General features: G+C 36.9%; 1 protein-coding gene across 6 annotated transcripts in view; it reads right to left on the reverse strand.

Moving 5' to 3' along the window:
* ABCC8 (ATP binding cassette subfamily C member 8) overlaps positions 1–24,977 on the reverse strand; it is a 2,552,355-nt gene that overhangs the window by 132,009 nt on the left and 2,395,369 nt on the right. For all 6 annotated transcript variants that reach the window (XM_044082872.1, XM_044082868.1, XM_044082869.1 and 3 more), the window contains one exon: positions 13,103–13,165. In XM_044082872.1, the coding sequence (XP_043938807.1) occupies positions 13,103–13,165 (63 nt within the window). Of the gene's footprint in view, positions 1–13,102; positions 13,166–24,977 lie in introns of those variants that run through there.

Genomic DNA, 24,977 nt, shown 5'->3' on the forward strand with positions numbered 1-24,977 from the left:
AGGTATCATATATGATGCAATCAATATTTACAATAGTAAATTTCATAAGACAGTTTCAGTGACTACGTAGCATAATATTATTATAAAATTTGATTTTACATTCCAAAACATTAATATACAAGCACTGTATTGAGAATTTACAGATAGAAATATGATCTATATGATAGGTAGTAGTAATTTAGGAAATACAGCAGACCAAGATATTGCTTACAGTAGGCTCTGTTTGAAGAACACCTAAAATATAATAGTGATGCTATCTCTGTTTTTTACCACAACCAGACTTCAATGCTACACACTCTCAACAAAATGGTTATACCTGATATATTGGGGGGAAGGGAGGGGGGGTGCTGCCTTGGAATGAAAGCGTTCAGGCTTGCATCCACTAAACAGAAACAAACACTTGAGTTTCAGGCTTCATATCCTTTATAAAAATAAAGTTAATGCAAAAAAGGCTATTCTAACAGATTGGCTAATTATATAAGAACAATATTTGGGTCTGTATCACATAGTTAAAGTCTTATAACTTCGAACACGTAATGTCCGAACCATTATGTTCGAAGTTACAAAACTTTGACTATGGATAAAAAAAAACAACGGAAAACAAAATAAACTATTTTAAGCAACCCCCCACACTCCCCGCTACTTAAATATACCAACTCCAAAATCGCACCCCATTGAACAAAATGGAAACCTCCGCTTATGGAGATTTCCATTCAAATGCTCTAACTTTTACAAATTCGAACTTATGGTCTCGACAATATGAGGTTCGAACTTGTAAAAGTTTCGACTATGATAGGAACCCCAATATTTGAAATCAGTCCCGAGTTTTAAGCATTGTTTTGCTTTTTTCCTCACTCTTGAGCTATGATGTTGAGAGCTGTGGAGTTCTTTGAGGCATACCTCTCAAACATCCCGGATTTTTCTTCAAATTTTCGTTCTGTTCCTAACAAAATTTGTGGCTGGGTATGTCTGTGTGTGCATGCAGTAGAGGTGATAGATGAGAAATTAGTTCAGTTGCATATGTCTGACAGAAATAAGTAAAATATGTTACTTTGGCTACTGTAATTATCTTATAAGAAGTATGTGAAGGCTGACATGATACCGTATATGTGCACAGTGAAATCTTCACTGGAATGTGCACAGATTATGCAGCAAATCATGAAGTGCATCTGCAAAATATATATATAAAATAGTTTCCATATTCCATTAATAATTAAAACACTGCATGTGATACTATCACGTTGAGGGCTTGTTACTACAAAATTGATAGTGAAAAGTAGTATTACATTAGTTATGCTAATACTGAAGGAGTGTTAAGTTGTGCAAGGGAGGAATGTATTTTTGGGGGGCAGTCAACAGAGTGGGCATTACAAAAAAGGAACACATTCAGGTAAGAGAATCATACAGAAACTAAAACAGTGCATATCAAATAAATAGTTATATCAGTGCCTTTTCTAATATTTTGACTAATATCTCTTGACATCAGTATATCATGTGCTAAGAAACAAGGTACCATCTGTAAGCTGACAGGCACTGATAAGCATTCACAGTGAAAACATCATTGTGGAATGTATATGACTTGAGTTAATGAACAGTATTTATAAAAGGTTATACAAATTATGGTATATTTCACATATCTGCATTAATAAATAATAAACTGAGTGTAAAGATGTCATGCTATGGGGGGCTTCTACAGTAGTGGTTGTAAGAAAACAAATGATGGTAAATACACTTGAGATACAGTAAAAAATTTAACCAATTATACACTGCATTAATATCAATATTAATATTAATACTATTAGTACCAGTAGCTCAAAAAAGTAGGTGATGGCTTGAGAAGTGAGGTAGTATTAGCAGACTGACAGGATGTAGTAAGCACCCTCAGTAGGGACAACAATGTCGGTTGTATAGTGCTACAAATGCTTGCAAGATCTTATGTAAAATATACAGTTTTACATATTTACATTAATAAAACAAAAGTGGTACAGATACTGTCACACCAGCAGGACCTACATAATTAGGGGTCTATATTATAACATTGAAGTCTAAAAACATTGAATGTTATAATATCGACCCCATTCAATCGAAACACCAGAAAATAGAACAGTCAAAATAGTGATTTTTTTCCCAGGGAAAAAATTTGTTGTTCCGACAAACATACACACAACTCAAGCACACCAAAATAAATAATCCACACGCGTACACTTCGCAAAACCCTACACTAAACCAGATATACACCACTAGCTACCCACTTACCTTAACCCAACCCTAACCCTAAGGTCCCTAACTATCGCACAATCACCTTACCCGCTCCCTAACCCTAACTCACCTACCCCACCCTAACCCTCATGTCCACACAATCGCACATTTACCTGACCCATGCCCTAATCCTAACTCACTTAACCCGCCCCAACCCTAAAGTCTGTCACTACTGCACAATCACCTTAACCCAGTCCGTTCGCTCACTTACCTTAACCCGGTCCGTAACCATCGCACCACACTTGCCTGAACCCAATCCGTAACCTCCTTTGCTCACTTCCCTAAACCCAGTCCATAACCATCGCACCACACTGCTGTAAATAGCGAAGCCACGGACCACCAAAATCTTACCATAGGTAAAATTTCGATGTTCCGAGGCTTCGCTATTCTCAGCTTTCGCACTAAAGGGTTTGATATTATAACATTTGAAGTTTTTGAAATTTGATGTTATAATATAGACCCCATAATTAGTAGGTGCTTGAAAAAAAGTGCTAAACAGACTTGGAAAGACAGATACAGACACATATATGAGTATTTACTTAAAGTACAGTGCATTTATATTAGCAACATCCTAATATTTAGTTTAATATCTCAGGAATAGTAGGTCATCTGCTACTAATCTAAAAGATGACATGGTTTGCAGAGCATGCACAGTGAAAAAGACTGAAGGTACAAAAGTATGATATATTTTCATTTACCATAGTTATGCAGAAATGGAGTAGGATACAATCATACATGGGGTGGCATATGCAAGCAGTGGGTGCTAGTTAAACACTGACATTAAAAAATAGTGGATAATGTGAAGGTTTCCAGAGATATAAATGTTTGTTTGGTAATGCAGTTGTGTATATTAGCTATACCCTCATGTCAGAATTAATATTGTAAAAACTATGTGGCATAGGCAAACAAATGTTGCTTTCATATGCACAGCATTATGACACACCATTTTTCCACTTATAGTTGTCATCTAAGATGCATATTAATATTGTTGTCTTGCAATATTGTGAATATACGATACGCATAACCTACGTTGCTTGTGCTATATCACAAAGCAGCAATATGCTACCCATTCCTGCCATACTTCATTTGAAAGTTCTTGATCAGACAAAATTCACTCAGAATCTATCCTGCCTGGTTACAAAAATAGAGCCCCTTGTTTGCCATAGTACTACATTATTTTGACAGGAAAATACCATTTTTCTTTAATAAATTTAAAATGTACATTCAGTGTCACCAGACAGGCTTTTGCTACTAACCAGTGTGTGGCTCATTGTTTGCATTTTTTTATAATTTCCATTATTCTAAAGATATTGGAAATTCTATGATGTAAAAGGATTTGGGAAACAGCCTCACAGGAAGCAAGTATTCTCTTGTCATGATAGACTTCAGGAAGCAAGGGGCTTAATTATCTCATTCAGCCCTGGGCAGCAGAAGGGTAAGTATATAGCTACAATGTGCATGATACAAAAATACACACCACCTTCATCAGTATTCCAACTGTGCCCATGCTTTAAAACAAGTTTGTGGTCCTGCATGCTTGCTGCACAGAATCATACGTCTTCAAAAACTACAACATAAGCTGGAAGTTGTATAGATGGCATTTAAGATATGCATTATCCTCTTCGTATACAAGTCACGGCATACTTCACCAGCCACTCGTAGATATAATATTTACAGTGTGCAGTAACAGGAAAAAGATGTATACTGCATGCACTAACTCTCCTCAGTGTGACTGTACCACATTCTGTTTGTTTAAAAAGTTTGAGCAGAAATTGTGAAAGGTTCTGTCAACTCTTCAAGATTTTAACTGTAAACAAATGTATTTTTATTTTATTTATTTGTTTGTTATAATTCAAACCATAGTACTCATTACCATAGTTTTTACTACATTTATGTAGCTTCCTTCATATTATGTGTTACTGTTATTTGTCCGGTTTGTGTGTGTAACACTAGCTTAGACATGATACAGCTATCAAAACCTCATATGTTTGTAGTATTTATACATTTTCATTTATAGATTTTCTTTCTGTGGTACTTAGTTTCTTCCTTGCTTAACATTTTGAGACATAGACTACACTTTTCCTAGACTTGACTGCTAATACCAATATCTGAAATGCGGCAGGCATTTTGAATCTCAGTGCATTCCAGTCTCAGCCCAAAATGTATACATTACGGTATATTCTACACTTCTTCTTGAGTGCACCACACTTATCCCTATTCAGCCAGATCCAAATCACTGTGCTTCAACAAGAACCTCTGCAAAGCCGTTACACTTGCAGTTTAAACCGATAATAAGCAGGTATATTTAACCGATGAACAATAATTCATGCTGGGTATGGGTAGTGCCAGACTTACCATGGCTAGCATGGTGTGACTATGATGGCAAAATACAAGTGATAAATCAAAAAAGTCAGTCATGGATAAACCAGTGTTACCCGCACCCTGAAGAGAATTATTGTTACTATACAATACCATTGTTTAAAAAAATGTTTTCTTTTTAAATAATACCACTGGAATTAAGATTTATTTAGTAGATTCTTCATGCCAGTTTGACCTATAGATGATGACCTTATAATGAACCATGTCTGTGTAGGATATGTATGTGTTAATGCCTGTTCAACACAAGAGCCTTAGTGTAGTTTCTGCCACTTATTTTTCTTTATGGCAGTCAGAACTCGGCATGCATGCATTTTTTTTTAATATTAGGGTGCTCTAATACTCCTGACAAGCCATTACTATTTTAAATATTTTAACTATTATACATTGTTATGCTCTGAAGAACAATATGTATTGTATGGGAGGGCAATTTTTTTTAAACTTTAGATCTTAATAGTTTAGTTTCGATTTTATCCACTTAGTGGCAAGGAGAATTTGGTGGTTGTCACTTTTAGTATGAGCTTCAATGCATTTTGCTTTGCTTTTTTGACAGACTTGTTTCTGCAAGTAATGCTGGATTTACTGTCAGAATGTTGATAGTGCTGCCCAGCCTATGTGTATATTTCTGATAAATAGCTACATTTCTTTGTACAATATAAATTTTACACTAACCACACTTCTTCCAGGTTTATGCTGCCAAGTAACATTAAACCAGCTTATAAAATACATCATGTAATGCTAAAAGTCATACATCATTGTTACTGAAAACACATTCTACAATCTTTGTAGAGTTACGAAACCCAATTTTTTTTTCTAGAGGACACTTCACTCCTCAGATTTTATTGGCAATAGGGGAGCTCCCTGAGATGCAGCTCTGAGACCAATGATCTTTTATTTCTATGTTAATTCATATAAAATTTGCAGATGATACAGTCAGTCAATATGCAGATTATAACTATTGCATAGCTGAAAAGAAAAAATAAACGTACAGGCAGCTTTGCATCAGAATGTAGCTTTGTGACTTATGCCTCATACTAAATGCAACACAGGAGCTGTCGCATCCTCTGCAGCAGTCATTATAAAAATACTTAACCTCTTAACAATCTGACATAAACAGTGAGAGCAACATTCCTTACAGAAACAAAATTAAATTCATGTGAGCAACGTTGGATGAAGCAATTTCCTTGGACACAACAACCAAAAATGAAATCAACTTCTGGATCGCTTCTACAGAGTTATGCTGTGCTTTACACTTCTCACCAGAATCATGCTCATATTCTGCCTATTTGTACGGTATACTTTCCTCACATCTGGTCTCTTAACTAAACCAAAACAAAGTTCTCATAATTCTGCAAAATTATTTTTTAATTTAGCCCTGAGGAGTCATCCCCAAAATTATATACTACTTCTTTTTGGCATACCTCTTAACTGTCTCCTCTTTTGCAGAGCATATGTGGATTTAGCTCATATTTTTGCCCTGTTCTACATAAAATGTTTGATTTTCTGCTAAACTACTGAGGATTACAGTCAGTCAGTCAATAATCCCATACTTTAGAGTTTCATACTTTTTACTGTTCAGAAATGGAAGATGACAAAAAACAGTTGTAATAAATGTATTATATTTTTAAAGTGGATTAGACTAATATTTAAAGATTGTCGCTTATTTTTGTATCTGGTCACCCATTATTTTTGGCTTTGTCCAAAATTCTTGTGAAAAGAAATTAATAGATATGGTAAGTCATCTAATAAGCATAACTTGGAGAAATACTTATTAAATTATACCTTTCAGCTTTTGCATTAACAACCTTCTCAGTCACCTAATTGCTTCATACACTGTTGCAGTATTCCAAGAAATCTCAGACTTGCAGATCATCTTCTTATAAAAAAGACAAACCATCTATGTTGAGCTATACAGCTGTTGTTGTAGCTTGAAGATGTATTTAAAATGTATTTACCTGAAGAGCTTTTCTCTCTGGGATGCTGCTGAAAGGGGGGTCTTAACCTATACAGCCAATCCAGGCCACAAAATGAATGAATGAATGAATGAATGAATAAACCAATAAATAATCTCCTGCTTATTTAAATCACTTACAGGTACATTACAATAGCAATCATCAAAAGTCTTTTGAAATGTCCATGAGTAGTTGTGAAGCATGCAGTCAAGCAGACCACTGAAGTCCTTAGCCCCGCTTCACAATTACCCCTGAGCACTGTCTGGTTAAGTCACTTGCTCAGTAAGACAGTAGACAAATGTTCTGAGAGAATCAAACCATGAACTACTGGAAAAAAGATTGTGAAAAGCTAATAGCGTCAGTCTTCTGTGCTAACTGCTGGACAATAAATACCAACTATACCAAATACAGCAAATATGCCCATTTATAGCCCTGCAAACAGATAAGCAGTAATGTATTAAACAGCTACAAATAAACCATTCCTCTAATCCTATGAACTAGAATGTGTTATCAATTATATTTTTTAAAAGGACCACTGATGCATTATTCCTTAACCTTCATTTAATCACAATTTTGCTCATGTCAAAAGATCTACAAATACAAAGATAAATGCATAGATCAAAGCTGTTCCCCATCTAACCAAATTTTTACAGATGGTGCAATTTGTAGCCTGTTAGCAGTCTTGAACAAGTGTTGCAATGGTAACATTTTTTTAAAATAAAGACATTTTTATTTTGTTGTGACCAACAAATACAGGAAGATATCCATGATTAAATATAGACAAGAAATATTAACAGTAAAACGAAACAATATAAAAGTTAAATAAAAATGTCTGAAAGTCAGATACTGAATGTGTGTATGTAAGGAACAGAACTGACAAACAAGATGTGCAGCTTGTAGGCATACAAAATAAAGATGTAAGTAAACAATTTTTTGAACAAATTTTAAATCCCTCATTAAAAACTTGAGTAGAGCAGAAAGCAAAATTAAAAAGATCTGATTTCCTTAAAAGTATCCAAACCCCAATGACCTGCTTGTTGCCAGATCATTTATTATTAAATAGTTTAAATAATTTAGTTCTGGCACTTACAAACTTCAATGATAGTTGAACTGGAGGACAGTAGAAAATATATGCAAAATATCAGCGTAGTTCTTAATGGTACCACTTACACTGATTTTGTTGACTTAGCCAACCTGTTGGCAGAAAGGTTCAGCGCAAACTTCACCCCCTCCCCCCCTGAAAGGCCCATTCGACATCCCCGATACTTGTCCCTCACCTCACATCTCTGTAGATCAAGTTTCAAAGGCCCTATCCAAGGCAAAGAAAACAGCTTCCATGGGATCTGATAATATCCCAGGCTGCACCACTTCCAGCAATGACTAGTTTCGCCATTGAGCACCCTATTCAACCACAGCCTAAGTACAGGCTTCATTCCAGAAGAGTGGAGAACTGCCACTGTCACCCCCTTGTACAAAGGTGGTACCATTACTGACCCTGGAAACTATCACCCCATTAGCTTGACAAGTCTGATCTGTAAAGGCATGGAACGTATTTTTATGGACCTCATAAACAAGGACATAGGCAATCTCCAAACACTTGCCCCCACCCAGTTCGGATTCATCAAGGGCAGATCTTGCCTGCTGAACCTGGTTGACTTTTTTGAGACTGTCACCAAGGCCCTGGATGAGGGAAAGTCAGTACATACAGCTTACCCTGACTTGGCCAAAGCCTTTGACACAATCATCCACTCAGGCATCATTGAAAAGCTAACACAACTTGGTATAAATCTGTATTACATCAGGTGGGTGGCCAAATGGGCTCACTGATAGGACCCACAAGGTCAAAATAGGTGCCTCCACCTCTGATAGCAGACCTGTCACTAGTGGCATTCCCCAGGGATCTCTCATGGGACCCGTACTGTTTGGCATCTACTTCTTAGAGGTCCAGGCAAAGAGAAAAGGCCCATGGCTGACCAAGTTTGCAGATGGCTGTAAGTTGGGTGCTGTCACTGACTCCCCAAATAATGTTAACATACTACAAGAGGTTCTCACAGCAGCAAATGACTGTTACCAAAGTCATGGCCTTAAGTTAAACACAAAAAAATGTATTATTATATCATTCGGCAAAAACACGGCCCCTACTGATTACCACATCAACGGCAACCCCGTAAGCACACAACCTGTGGTGAGAGACCTGGATACACAGGTTGACAACAGTCTCACATTTGACCATCATGTAGCAGCAGTGGTCAGAAAAGCCTTTTACATCTCATATGTAAAGGGATTGCATTCAGAAAAAAGGAGTCTATTACCTCTCTGTACTCCTCCTTCATTAGGCCAATAGTTGAGTACCTCTCCAAACACCTGCACTAACTGGAAAGGCCACAGAAATACTTCACAAAGAAAATCCATGGCCTCCAACACCTGTCCTATATGGACAGGCTCAAATCACTATCACTACTCAGTATCATACAAATTGCTCAGAGGTGATCTGTGTCTCGCCTACCAGGCAGTCTCGGACCCTGCTCCACTAGACATGCTATAACTCCTCACGCATTATCCGATCAAAAGGCCTAAATCTAATATGTGACACTAACAAAACCTGTTGGAGAGACAGGTTTGTCTCTCGGAGGCTGCCCTGTCTCAGGAATAGACTTCCTATACATGTCAAACAGAGTACATTGCTGACCCTCTTCAAGCACAACCTTGATGAGTGGATGGGAAACCACAAATTTGTTCTAGGGGTTCCACCTGTGTCCCTCACTGACAGAGGCAACAGATGTTGACTGAGGTTTCTTTTTTGGGATAAACTCTTGGCTAGGCTTGTAAGGGCCCCAGGGCCATTAGCCTAGTAACCTCCTATGAACCTATGATCAACATGATCACTTACAGAGCATGAAAGAGACAAATCAGGATAGCCCTTCAGTTTTGCAAGACCATAATAGCTGTAACATTTTGGATGATGCAGTGTCACAGATGAGATAATGGTTAAGGCCTGCTTAATAGCTAATCCTTCACATCTAGCATAAGCACCTGATCAGAAAAGCTTGCAGTGAGTATATTCATCTATTATAAATATGAACCTCCAGAAAAGGGTCAAATCACTCCCAAACCAAGGCAACCAAGAACAAACAAATAGAGTGAGAGACTGGACAGTTCCAAACTATAAATACTTTAATAAAACTATAACTGAACATAAAACAGTGATTGAGCGCTTTCATCCCACTTGGGGACTTTATCTGAATACCATCATTTGCCCTCAAACTAATTTTATACCACAGGTTTCCCTTAGTTAAAATTAATGAAAAGAATTAATTAAAAAACTAAGTTTAAATATAAGGAGACATGCCCATTAAAAAGAGTGTTTCTCCTATACTTATAAAACCTGTTATACACCAGAAAAATAAGTATATGTATTCAAATAAACACATTCATAATTCACTGATATACAAAAAATTTAAATTAGTCCAAAAATATTCTTTGAAGAATAGTCAACTAGGGAATAATAAAGCATATTTGTTGCAAAGTTATACTATCATTTAAACCTGGAGGGGAACAAGCATTCAACCTAATTTGCAAAAATTACCTCTTATCATTCTAAAAAAAGGATATAGCTTCTTCAGTTTTTGACCACCATAATGTAACATTTTTTTTGATGATGGTGTCACAGATGAGATAATGGTTGAATATATTCATATATTATAAATATTAAAATTAGTCCAAAAATATTCTTTGAAGAATAGTCAGCTAGGGAATAATATAGCAATAACCCACGCCTGGGTGTGGGTAATGTGGGATTTACCCACGGTTGTTGTGGTTTGGTCACCCTCGGGACCAAACAAAGACAACCGTGGGTAAATCCCGCATTACCCACACCCAGAAGTGGGTTATTGCTATTATACTATGACATTATTTAAGAAAAGAAATAATTACTTTTCTTAAATAATGGCATGGTTTAATGCCTCTTTGCTGCCCTTCCGCAGCTGTCTGGTATCCGCGGAAGTTCTGATGTACTGCGCATGCCTATGCAGTACATCAGAGCTGTGGCCAAAAGCAACGGAGAAAGCAAGATCTCCGTTGCTTTTTACTCTTTCGCTATGTTAAATGGGTTTAACATAGCGAGACAGCTTTAAAATAAGCAACGGAGATGTCCCTTGCTTTTATTATTGTGTCGCTATGAGGAGTTTAACATGGTAACATATTTTTAAAAAAAAAAAAAACGGAGATCTCCGTTGCTTTTTAAACCTGTGTCGCTATGTTAAACTCTTTTAACATAGCAAGACAGTGTTTTAAAAGACTTATACTAATGGAAAAGTCCGGCGACGGACCTTTTCCATCAGTATAAGTCGATTTACAATATGCACACTGGCCAATCAGTGTGCACGTTTTGGAATATTAATGGGGGGTCATGGTATAATAAAGCATATTTGAAAAATGGAGCCTTTGTATTACATTATCAATTCATCAAATTTTCAAAGCTCTTAACTGAAGTGCAGGTTGCAAAGTTATACTATCATTTAAACCTGGAGGGGAACAAGCATTCAACCTAATCTGCAAAAATTACCTCTTTGTATTCTAAAAAGATTTCAATCTACTATGTGTTGATATGTTGTATTAACAATGTAATGATTGGTTGACATGTTTTGGTTGCTATTTTGTGGGTTGACCAAGGAAAAAGACGACCAATTTAAGTAATGGTGCACACACACACACACACACATACACACACACACACACACATATATATATATATATATATATATATAATATACATGTGTATATATATATATATATATATATATATATATATATATATATATATATATATATATATATATATATATATTTCTGCATCATTTGATCAAAGGTATATTTAACTGAAAGATCAGTAGCCGCAAATGACTGAAAAGCAATTACATCAAAAACATCCAACACAACATATACATCAAAAAAAAAAGTGTTTTTTTTTTTCAGAAGAGGTAAAAACTTCTGCACCTCACAACAAGAGAACTTTGCCCCCCAGCACCCACTTACTTATATATTCTAACTCCATGGGCACACACCCATAGAGAAAAGAAGAAAATTCACATGCAATGAATCAATCTGTGTTAGGGCTAACCACCTGGTGGTGTAAACATTGGCACTAGGTGATTTGATCACAGTGACTAATTCTAATTTGAAACCTCACCCCTCACTGGACTGAACGTACAGGTACTTATCTGTTTGGTCAACCCAAACAGATGTTCAACAGGTTTGCAAGATTGACATTCCCCGGGTAGGGAAATACTCCCTTTCCCCAGGGATTGTGTGTTCTTGGAGTTAATATATATAATAAGCAGGGGGTGTGGGGCACAGTGAGGCAAAAACACTTGTGTTTGGTTTAATCTGCTCTATACACACACACACACACACACACACACACATATATATATATATATATATATATATATATATATATATATATATATATATATATATATATGTGTGTGTATGTCTTGCTAACCAGAGCAGAGAACTGATCACAGAGGACGATTTTCAGATTCAGTTCTGGGTGATACAAACAAAAAGAACAAAAACAGATGTGAAATTGTTGGAATTCTTTTGACTTAAAATGTAATTACAAGGCAGTTTTCTAAGTAATGCATTAAATCAGTAATCATGCATACAGTCACCTGCTTTATCTTCAAATCATTTTTGGGAACCCATGTTAATTTCCTGCAATATTTATCATTTAAATACATAATACGTTTAAACCATACGATTCCTCTCATTTATTACAGCTGTTCCAGTCTTTCTAGAAAATCTTATCACAATCTTATTATGTTTTAGAAAACTATAAAGTGAAATCATCTGTTAAACGTAATTCATAGCTATGAACTACAAATTGTGTAAGCTAACAAAGTAATTATGTCAAACACCTGATCCCTGACCCATTCTGCACAAGAAATGGTAGAATCATGGAAATATGAAAGGAAAATATTACCTGTCATTTGAGTCTTGAACTCAGGATCTCCAGCATTCTGGCAGGTGCCAATGCCACTGGACCAACAAGATTAATTTGAGTTTAGTCAGGTGGCACCCAGCTAGACTCTCCTATTTCATAAGTGTGGATAACCTAGCCTTTATTTCACTGCTGTGCATTACAACAGTATGCAGAGTATTACATTACATTCTAGGGTGTAACTATACTTACTGTTAGAAATGTGTAAATGTCTGATACCCAATTATACTGCTTTTGTTTTTAATGGATAATGTTGCAACATGGAAAAGAAGAGAGCTGTAACAAAGGAAAACAGCAGGCCTGTTAAACCAATGAAACAAAACACGATCAGGCCATGGTTTTAAGAATGTGTGTTCTAGAGTCCTTTCAGTATCTTCTAATGTATCTATGTATTTGCGCAGAATTTACTATATTTAGAGGAAAATAATATTTTTCATATGATAAAGATTTAAATTATCCAGTTAATAAACAAATGATTAATAAATATTGCTAAATTTCCATTTATAATACTTACTGCTATAGTTACCACAGTGCGATCTGCAAATGCTGTCATTACCACTTTTTGCAAAATATTTTCCTGAAAAAGAATACAGAAAAAGACTGAGTACTGTATCTAGATGGTAAACACTCTATATAAATGCACTTGAAACAAAAGATGTACTTAACTCACACTGGACTCTGCAAATTTGCAAGTAATCAAGTACTGCTACAGAAAATACATTTGTGTGTGAGGTGTGAAGGTATGAATTATATCTGTATATCTATCTATATCTATTTATCTAGCTATCCATCTATCTGTATATTTATGGAAGTGTTCGATTCTCAGCTAAAGCGTCTTCTGTGCGGAAACATGCGTGAATGGGCATACATTCGTTGAAGCTTGTGCATCAGAGCTGGCAACTCAATACGTAAAAATCTACTGCCAATCATTAGCGGACCGGAGTTCCGCTGTGGCGACCCCTAACCGGGAAAAGCCGAAAGACACAACAACCTTCCATTGCAAATGCACAATATCTATCCACCAAAGACAAACTCCTATTGGCCAGAGAAGATAAACATTGATTAAAAAAATTATTTAAAGAAAATAAAACAGTGCTTTTTGCAAGACAGCAAGCCTCACTGCTCTCCCCACACCCTCTGCTAATCATATATACCGACTCCAAGCTCACATTACAGCGAGGAAGGGGTATATTCCCTAATTCAACTGATTTATCAGCTATGCTGCCTTTTAATTCATCAATGGAAACACTCATTGATGGATGGAACTTTCAATTTGTCAATTAGAAAACATGAGAAACTGTCTAATAAGTTTTAAAAGAGTTGAATGAGTGTGTAGCTGTGCTATGTGAGTTACAGCTTTCAAGACAGTAAAACTCTGCACTTTGACACTTTTTTTGCTACATCTAGTAGTACATTGGGATTACTTAAGTTACATGTACTATAATATATGTGATGCCCCTGTACTGACCCAGTAATCAAGGAGCCTCAATCCTCACTACTAACACCAGTGAAGGAAGTGCACATTGGGAGGATGACAAGTACACACACAGTACAGTACAGTACAATTTCCCTTAAGAGCACACAGAAATCCCAGTCAGTCTGGGGCTGGTTTCTCCCTCTTCTCCAGATCACAAATAAGACTCCCACTGGCATAGCTACAGGGTTAAGATCTCAGCCGATTGTTCAAGCCAAAACCTCCAGCACCCAGTCTGTCCAACCAATGCTTCATGTCCCTGCCCAAGTAGCTGACATACACACACTTTGAGATTTGATTTATATACAAACATACAGACACTCCTGGGGAAGGCAGGCTTAAGGTTTACTAGCTATGTCCCCTTCTGCCCAAACTAAAAGGTAGTAATCACTGCCACCAAATATTACTTACTTATCAGCTACTGTAAGGCCCTTCCCAAAGGGTGACCAATTCTACTGTGTAATGTTACTATTATCCAAATGGTAAGTGTAACCAAGGCCAAGACTATTTAAGAGTGGCCTGTACATTGTCACAAAATACATATGCAAGTTCGCGAAGAGCTTAAATATCTATAAAAAAACAACCACAATTAAAAGGTTTAAATATATTTAATAACAAATAATAAAAGAACAAGACAATATTCAATAACTCAATACAGTGACAACAGAGTTCAGAATCAGAGGAAATATTTTAAAATAACATTGCAAGCCAGTCTCACAGAAATACAGAAAACATCTAGACTAATCTTACTATATTCCTATCTATCTCTAAGAGAAACTATGTTCTAAATAACTAACATACAGAGCAAGGCAAATATAAATGAGAAGCGCTGAAGATGGATGTGTTCAGATCCAAGACGACACAAAATGCACTGACTCACTCTCAGAGATAGTTCTTAAGTTACTATCAAACATTTCTGCTGGGTTATCTCAGGTTACATTATTCCTGTCACCTCTGCCTTTAGTTTCCAGGCCAACAGAAACTTAAAAGTTAGCACCTCAGTGTCAAGAATACTTATTTTTAAGAAGCTGACACTTACCTCTTAGAAGCTTGTCTGCAACTGGAAGTCATAAAACAGTCACACACTTTTATCGTTAAAACCTGTAATTATTTCTGTTTCCAGACATTCTTTCTTCTAGCTGTGGTAAACACAATCAGAAAGCTCTTTAATTGTCAACTTATTTTCTTAGAGTCTTGCAAGTTAACTAATTATTGAAGCTCAGCACATAACTTACAGTTTTCTTACATTTGTAGAACAAGCATACAAATCATATTACTATTCATAAATGACAGAATTATTTACAAAATTCTAGCTAGCTGGGCTGGCAGTGTCATATTTTTATATAAACCATATTAATATTTTCAAGTGACATATAATTATTTACAAAATTCCAACTAGTGGGCTGGCATCTCACTTTATCACAATATACTATGGCCATTTTTCTCTGATAGCAACTACTTTTTTTCCCCTCTCACTCAGCTGAGCATCAGTGGACTCAGGTCCCCTTCAATTAATGTGAACACCTACCCCTCCTAGTCTCAACCATTCTCAATCTAACATTATGACCAAAGAGGAGAAAAGGGCATCTTCAGACTGTCATATTGCTGCTATGGAGGTTTATTTCTACTTATGCACTATTTACTCTTTTACTATGGTTGCCCGTTAAGGACCTCCACCAGAGATTAAACGTGAGTAGCACCCAGGAAAATATCCCCCCCACCTAAGGACTAGCATGCCCACCCTTCCCTGCTAGTACCTCAGGTGCCTCAGCTAATAAATTAACCTAAGTCAGCTGGATCACAGACTGGCCTTTATTCTCCTATGCCATGGCACTGGAATAGCTACTTTTTATGTTTTTTTTTTTACATGAATGTTGTGATTCGCCTCTTGAACTTTGTTTTGCTCCACTTTGAAGATACATATCTTAACATCAGTTTCATGAACACTCAAGGTGATTATGATTACATTTTGTTCACTATCTTTCTGTACAACCTTTTTATGCTCTCTCTTGTACACTTTGTGTTATTTTTCCCATTGTGCTTTTTTAAAAGTTTATGAAGATTATTGGCAAGCCCGTTAACTCAAGATTATTTTCTTTACTGGCTTGTCTCAAAGTGAAATGTGTAACTGCCTCTGAAAAAAAATGACACTGGCACTACAACTTTGTCTGTCTTCCCCTGTGAAGGGTAGTGCTAAACAATTATCTACTTCTGCTTTACTATTTTCTGCTATCTGAACAAGTCTCTTGAATGTTCTCTTTTCATTTAGGTTGCTTTCCGTCTATCCTAGTGTTAGAAGACATCACCATCCAACTTGATGCTAAAATTCATTCCAACTTTCTATGCAGAGTTATGCCTTATATTGCTTTCTATGTCAAGAGTTTCCTGTCAGTTCACATTCAGTTCCTATACTGATTTATCTTACAGTTTTAGGTTTCTCTTGCTCTATCACTGACTCAGGCTTTTGATAACACACAAGATCCTTTTTTTTTGTCTAAGCACAGCTGAAATGTCACCTTTTGATTGACTTTTTTCTTCAGGTCTTGGTTTTGGACCTCTGCATAAGAACCACTGCCTAGCACCCCCCCCCCCATTCTTATAGTGAGTGGGTGTACCCAGCTTCTGTTTTACCTGTTTTTTGTTAAGTGTATCAACCTTTCCATTCTGCCTATGGATTTTCTCTCCTCCTACATTTTTCCTTGTTTTAAAATGGAAAATATATTTTACTGATTTTACATCACGAGTATGATCACAGGATGTAACCATTTTCTCATACCTCTGAATTTCCAGATGTTTGAAAATAAATTTTTTTCTACCACACAATGAATGCACACTACCTCCACTTTTTGGTTGGTAATTTCTTAATAGGGTAGTGTTGTCAAGGGCAATCATGTTTCCAGAATCTAGCAGAAAATGAAACTCCATTCATCTAAAAGTAGAGTACATCACACAAGCTTAGTTGTAACACAACTGCATAATGCTGGCTTGGCTATTCTATAGGTTCATGGGTTAGTACTAGGCTAACTGCCCCTGCGAGACATTTTAAGCCTAGCCAATTATCCCTTGTGAGACTCAAACCCTGTACCTTGTGTTTGTAAGGCAATCACCTCAACCATTAGGCTACCCTCCCAACCCTAGCTGTAGTCTTATTATACTCCATAGAAACAAATGCACTCGTATTCTCTTTAGTATTAGATATGTAGCAAAGCATGCTGATCTATGTTTTCATACGAGGTGGCACTTTTCTTATTGTAATTTTAGACCTATGTGCAGGCAATCCATTTTAATTATTGTGTCATTAACTAACAAGAATTGTATTGAAGTTACTAATTTATTAGAGATTTTTTGGGGATCACTTTGCAATACCCATTTCTATTTTAAACCTGTTTGCTACTAAAAATTATAACATGTACAGTTTAGTGTTGTATGTTCTATCCATAGTTTAATATTTGTTTTAAATCACAAATCTGTGTTCCTGCCAGTTTGTCAGCATTAAAATTCCTGTCATAATATGTCATTATGCACACACCTCAGAGGTTATTCAAACCCTAGTGATAAGTTCCTCTTACATCTCTGTTCTCAGCTGCTGCTTCCCTCTCATATGTGCTACTAAATTCACAGTTTACTTTCTATTCCACTAATATTACTTACAAATTGTATCAGTTGTCTGATCATCTACCTTCTGTGGTAAGTCTGTGTTTGTGAATTTGTTCTATTTTCTTTTTTGTGAATCTCTTCACTCAGACTGTGCTTGCAAATAGTCTATAGTGATCAATGTACTACTCCAGTAAACAAACTACAATAAATAAATAAATAAATCACAGTTGATGTAATCAAATTTTTCCATGTCCATATGCATTTTCATTGTTTCCTCTCTCAGCTGGGAAGACTGGAGTTTGCCCACTCTGCTCAGTCACAGTTCTCTGTGGTGATTTTATGGTTCTAGGTCATCTCCCTTGATTATTGTTTTTCATGGCAGGCATTCTCTTGGGGTAAAAAAAAAACTATATTATCCAGTACAAATAACTGTTGCTACAATGTCAGCAGCTTCTAATTTGTCTCCACCTTTGACTGAATTAGCATTTTCAAAAGTCTTATATGACTGAAGCCCATGAAACAATACATAATGAAAAAATAATCCAGCAGCAAAAGTTTCTTGGGAAAACAGAAACAGTTCTTTAGGGAATTAGGAGCCTAAAAGTGGAGTGCTCTTGTCACTGAAAACTTAGTCCAATCATGCGCTCCGCCACAAACCGGACAATAATAAGAAGAAAGGAGGGGTATCCATATTCATCAAGGACACACACACCCTCAAGATTGGGTGGCATGCTTACATTGCATTGGAACCCATCCAGTGCAATTAACCATAGAGCAGACTGCTCTTGCAATTGTAGCATGTTTACAGCCACTCCCTCAGAACTCCCAACCTCTCTCCTGGCATTCCTGAAAACACTGGAGGGATAAATGTACTCATACACCATCATATACTCAACTAACATAACTACTAATATAGACTGAAGGAACGCTTAAGCAAAAACAAACAAACAAAAAGTTCCTGAATTCATAAACTCAAATGCCATGGAACAACTAGTCCAACATCCAAGGAGAGAACATACTTGATCTCATCATCACATCACGCTAATGCACGAGCAAGTGGACTAACCATGTATAACGCCATCTGTATACTCCTCGATCTGAAACTCCTCTCGCTGGAGGTCCCCATCCCCCGAACCCAAATGAAAAGAAATGAAAGAAAGTAAACTTCTACTTTCTAGTCTTCACACTTCTAAAGACTAGTGTGGTCTCCTTTAAGGCTAAGGCATCTGTTACTTTAATTATACCCTCAACCAATGCTCTCTTTTACAAATGCCTTCACCAGCACCTGCAGGGCTGCATGGATCAGGCAATCCCAAGCAAAACAAAGACTTTGTACCAAGGCAAGGTGCCAGTCTGGTGGACAGCCCCAAACCCCAAACTAAACAAAAAAAAGAAAGCTACTAAAAGAGAAGAGCAAAAAAAGGTAAAACAAAGACACCGCTGGATCGCACTATAAGTAAAAGCTAAGAGCAAAAGCTCATCTTCATCCAAAGCTAATTTTTGAGAAAAAAAATAGCTAAGGACTCTAGAACAACCATAAAAGATTCTTAGTTATGTCAGAAAACCTAGGAGGAATAGAAACAGATAGTTTCAAAATAACATGAAAATGATGTGAAGATTACTGATCCTACTGACAGCTGAGCCAACATACTGGCTGGTTCAGTGCAAACTCACGAAGAGATAATTAGTTAGTTTGCTGAATAGGTATTCTGCAAAGATACATTCACTTAATAGTGTTTGAATGATGTGATATAGACCCCTCCACCAGTACACATTAAGTCCATGAAACTACTGGAGACACCAGTTTGTACAAAACACAGGTTTATTAAAAACACAGAATAAATAAAAATCTTCTTCTTTCTTTCGGCTTATCCCTGTTAGGGGTCGCCACAGCAGAACTCCAGTCTGCTAATGTTTGGTAGTGGATTTTTACGTTCCGAGTTACCAGCCCTGATGCACAACCTTCAACGAAGGCACGCCCATTCACGCATGCCTCCACACAGAAGACGCTCTAGTTCAGAATTGAATGCGACAACGCTACCACAGCACCACTACCGCGGGTAGAATAAATAAAAATAATATGGAATAATATAAATTGGATGGTACAGCGGTAGCATTGTTGCCTCACAGCAAGATGTTGATTCTTGGCTGGAGTGCCTTCTGTGTGGAGTCTGCATGTCCTCCCTGCATTCATGTGGGTCTTCTCTGGGTACTCTGGTTTCCTACCACATTACAAAGACAAGTGCCTGGAGTGTTTCTCCCAGGGCCTCCACTGAAAATTGGCTTTGTTCCAAGTCAGACTTTTCCAGTAAACAAATGTTAAATAAAAAAATAAATATCCTACTTGGTTTGCAGTTCAAAAAGAAACTAAACAGCTGTAGTTACTTTTGACCAAGTATTTGCATTCCTATATAGCCAATCAGAAAACATGCTGCCTTTTAGACATCACAGGCTGTTGGCCTCAACTAAGTACTTATTCCAGCTATGTAGATCAAGGTGAAACCTCTGGGTACATACCACAAGGTAGTTCTGATAGGGTAAACACACTACACCTCTCCAGGGTCTTTTAGGTAAGCTTCTTCCCATCATTTCAATCATCCATTTCCTTACTGTTGCAGGCTATCTCTATTTGTACATTATTAATTGATAATCATTGCTTTGTTAACCATTACTTAGTTTTTACAATTGTCGGGTAAATATAGCTTGTAACCTATTACTGAAGTCCAAAACTAATAGCAAGAAATGTATTTAAGAGTGTCAAGTCCATCAACATGTAAAACAAAATTAAAAAAAAAAAAGGGCTCTGTGTGCCAGACATGTCACCTCTTAGTCTGCAGGATATCAAACACAGTGAAAGGCTTTGAATCACTTCATTTTGGACATAATTTTTAGGACTTGTATCCTTTTAGTCGGGTACCTCTATGGGCATTCTAACTGTTGCATGTACCCGAGCAGATACATACCAAAAAGGACATTATATTCAGTGACTTGACCTAATGAGGGCTGAATAAACAGGAACAATTACATCTCTAAATCTAGACACAATCCCTTTGTTTATAAGCTGTGCAATACAGAATTACTTGCTTATGACAGTGGACACATGTTTGTTAAAAGTTAGGTCACTGTCCATATAAGTTCCAAAATCCTTATGGGTGTATTGTCAGTGTGATAGTTCCTTGGGGAAAATGAATTCCCAAAGGATACAACAATGCATTTTTTGTGCAGCTTGTACTGGGCTAAAAAATTTTCCCCCACACACCAGAGTCTTTACTGCCTTTATATTCCTAATCTCGATCATTTAATGCTCTAACAAATGAGTTGTCTCCAGGTTATACCAAACTTGAACAGGAATACAACAGAACTGTGAAATGTATATCTGGTTAGCACTTCACAATTCATCATTGTTCTTCACTTCGTAGACTTTAATGTTTAGACTTTGTTAATTAGCTTTTTTTTTTATCTTACTAAAATTTGTAGGCAAACTCCTGCATTTCCTTGAATGTCTATCATTAATAGGCACCTTGCAGTGAAAAAATCCACAGTGTACACTCAGATCTTCTCTTGGTTCCCTTATAGCTATCCACAAGTTTGACAATCATCTTGGAGATGCCAGCTTTCTTGTATATGTTGAAAAAATGTGGATATGGCTTCCACTAGAACTTGGACAGAGTATGAAAAATGTACCATGAAATGGGTACTGGAAAACAGCTTTCCACTTTATGGTCAAACATCTGTGGTATCACTTGAATGTGAAGTACTCAGAATTCTCACTCTGCATCATAATTTATGATCTCTATAAATACTGTCAGTCTAGGTTTATGTCAATGTTACCTTAGGGTTTTTATTGGGCACAAAATTTATTCACACATTGTTCTCAAAGTTTATGCTGTATACTGTTAGCCATATTTTACTATTCACACATATTGAATTGTTGTATTACATCTACACTTAACCATTGTCTCTCTGTGTTATCATGTGTTTATGCATTTTCTGCCTTATTGTTAAATGTAAAGTGTTGTCATTTCAAGTTATTTAGTCTATGCAATAACTCTTTTGGAGCTTTTGTCCCAAGACTTCAATGAAAAAGAGTTTTGCTCAGTGGAGTTTCCCAATTAGCAAATGCAAATAAACAAATGACTGAATCACTGAATGAATGAAAAAGGAAATGAAATAGCACAAAGAAAAAGTCAAGTAGAAATAGGCCACATATTCAGCCTAATAGTACCAGTTGAAGCTACATTAAATATAAATAAAAAAAAAATCTCCCATTTACAACCCACCTCTTCAGAAGAAAACAGCTTTTGCTATTCAAAGGAATACAGGACTCCAAAAAGTCTTACATTTTGTGTTATGATATGATGCTTCTTCTTTCGGCTTTTTCCCGGTTAGGGGTCGCCACTTGTGAAAGCTCATTTATCTTATATGCAATCGAGCAATGCAAGCTCCACCATTATGCCGATATATCCACATCCTATACCCTGTTTCCATCCCCTTATTATACCTTGCAATCCTTACATGCTTCACTGGATAGATTTCTTAAGTGGAAAAAAATGGGCACTTGTTCCCCCAAGAAAGTATACCCTTCATTCCATTGTCTCTTCTATCCATACCCCACCTATGTCTTTGTGTATGTTCCTGTACTTGCTATTTCCCCTTTGTGAGTTTTCTATACTCCCATTTCTTCCCCATACAATAAAAGAATGGGTAGAAACCTTATTGGCAGCCACTTATTTTGGCTTGCAGCTATTCAGATATGTTCTTAAGTTGTATTTAAGCACACACATCCCAGCATGCATGCAATGCACTCATTAATACTGTTCAAGAATTCTCTAACTGCATATGTGAACATAACCCTCTCCCTACCAGCACTGTAATTTATGTGAATGAATCACTTAAATAGATAATACTCAGAGTATAAAATTCATTCCGAGTAACTGACTGGTTATGTGTTTTTAACATTCTGTTGGACCAACCAATTTTACACTAATATTAACCTTTGTATTTAGGTAATTTGTTCAGCATTTGGTTAGTAACACTGTTGTTGCTTAATAAAGCTGAGGAAGGTTGGAAGATGTGTACTCACTATTTTCAGAAAAAAAAACCAGGGAAGTTGGAGGACTTATGTTCACTGTTACTGTTATTCTTACATATGATGCTCTTTCCAGCAGTTTTACTTCATCTGGCTTTAGGCAGTTTCCGTAATTTTGTTCTGTACCACCTTTTACAGTTTACCTGTTGGTACATTTGTTATACTATCTGTTGTCTGATATCTGTTAATTTGAACATTATATAAAATCAATCATGAGAAGAAAACCTGCTCAAAATTAAAGATGCATACTGATAACTGGATGAAAAGCTGTTTCTCAACCACCAACAGCGGTGATCATAAAGACTAAAGTTGATCCCAAAATTCTGCAAATATAGTTCCTAATAACATGTACAATCCAGTGCAAATGTGGAAGTATTTATCTAAGTATCTCTGATCCCTTCAGCGCCCAACCATAAAATATACTGTGATTATAAAATATAAGAGGGAAAAGTTACAATACCCTGATGACAGTTCTTTGCCTCTTGACAGCACATGAGCATTTTCGCACTGCGATTACTCTCTCTTATCACTTCCTATAAAAAGATGTGCAGTAAAGGTAATAAGAAACCACCAGTGAGGTGGAAATGTGGACCAGAGAAAGGAAGGTCTCCTATATCCAATAAACGGAATTACATCTACTTTCCATCAGGAAATATAAATTAGAAGCTCGTCCCATGGTGGTATGGAAATACATTATGAAAACCACTCTGCATACATGAAGTCACTACAATCACTTACCTTTCAGCCCAACACACTACTCATGGGTGATTTTAATTACCCCTCCATAAACTGTGAAACATATATGACCACTAACATGCATGCTCCTTGATTCTTGGACTCTGTCAATGCAAATATTCTGGAACAACTGGTCAGCACTCCCACTAGGGGCTCAAATATCCTTGACATAGTACTCACAAACAAGAGGGAGTGTTGCACCTTTCCAGTTTAATGTTGTAATTGGTAAGATCATATCATAAATCAGTTTCCTTTGAATTAAATGTAATGGTAGAATCCAACCAAACCCTAAAACCCTAAAGATTTTTTTCAATGCAAGTAACCTTCTGTTAAGTGATAGCACAGGTAATTTTAAAGTTCCCCCTAACCCCCAAAACACAGGTCTATGCAGAAGTATAGACGAATGCCCTATACAACCTCTTAAACAACTGCATAGAAATGACAGTACCTGATTGAACTAAACCCAAGTCAATCCAGAAAAACAAGCCACCGTGGTGAACCCCTGGCATAAACAGACTATACAAAAGAAGGAAGACATTCTTATCTAGACGTTAGTGGGAGGGTGCACAACAGAAAAAAAATCCCTCATTAGTCTTGACAGGAAAGTGAACTAGTCAAGTCTTCAAATGCTAAATACAAGACTAAACTAACCCCCAAGCAAAGGATAACCACAAGGGAATTTTTATTTATGTCACAAATCTTAAGGGAAACACTCAACAATGTGCTGAGTTTGCTTTAGACGGCACTACCTATACTCAGTCATAAGAAACAGCAAACCTGCTGGCTGATAAATTTCACCCCCTCATCACCTCTGGTCACTCCTCAAGAAATACTCCCATATCATTCCTTTGCCTGTTATCACAGAAGAACAGGTTGTCATTGCACTTTCTAAAGCTAGAAACAAGGCATCACTGAGCACCAATGGAATCCCAGGGTGCCTAATAAATATCTTGAAACATGACCTAAAAGACCCACTCAGATCTCTAACCACAGTCAACAGACAGGCTTTGTCCCAGTAGAGTGGAGGACAGCAACAGTCATCCCTCTGCACAATGGGGGACCACCAACTGACCCAGGAAACTACTGACTCATAAATATGACTAGCCTCATATGCAAGGATATGGAAAGGATAATCATGGACCTAATTAACAAACACATTAGAAATCTCCAGACTCTAGACCCAACCCAGTTGGCTTTGTCAAAGCTGCTGTCTGGTGGACTTCTTTGAGAAGGTCATGAAGGCCATGGATGATGGTAATACAGTATATACCACCTACCTTGACCTGACAAAGGCATTTGACACAATACCCCACTCAGGTATTATTGAAAAACTCACACAACAGGGCATAAACCTCTACGTCACCAGATGGAAAGGCAAATGGCTCATGGATAGGACACATGTTGTTAGTGTGGGGGAATCCACATTCAGCAAGAGGCCAGCCACTAGTGGAGTATCACAGGGCTCAGTGCTTGGTCCCCACCTGTTTGGGATAT

The sequence above is a fragment of the Protopterus annectens genome, chromosome 9.part0 (genome assembly GCF_019279795.1).
Source record: "Protopterus annectens isolate FY-2018-M chromosome 9.part0, PAN1.0, whole genome shotgun sequence".
NCBI classification, from domain to species: Eukaryota; Metazoa; Chordata; order Ceratodontiformes; family Protopteridae; genus Protopterus; species Protopterus annectens.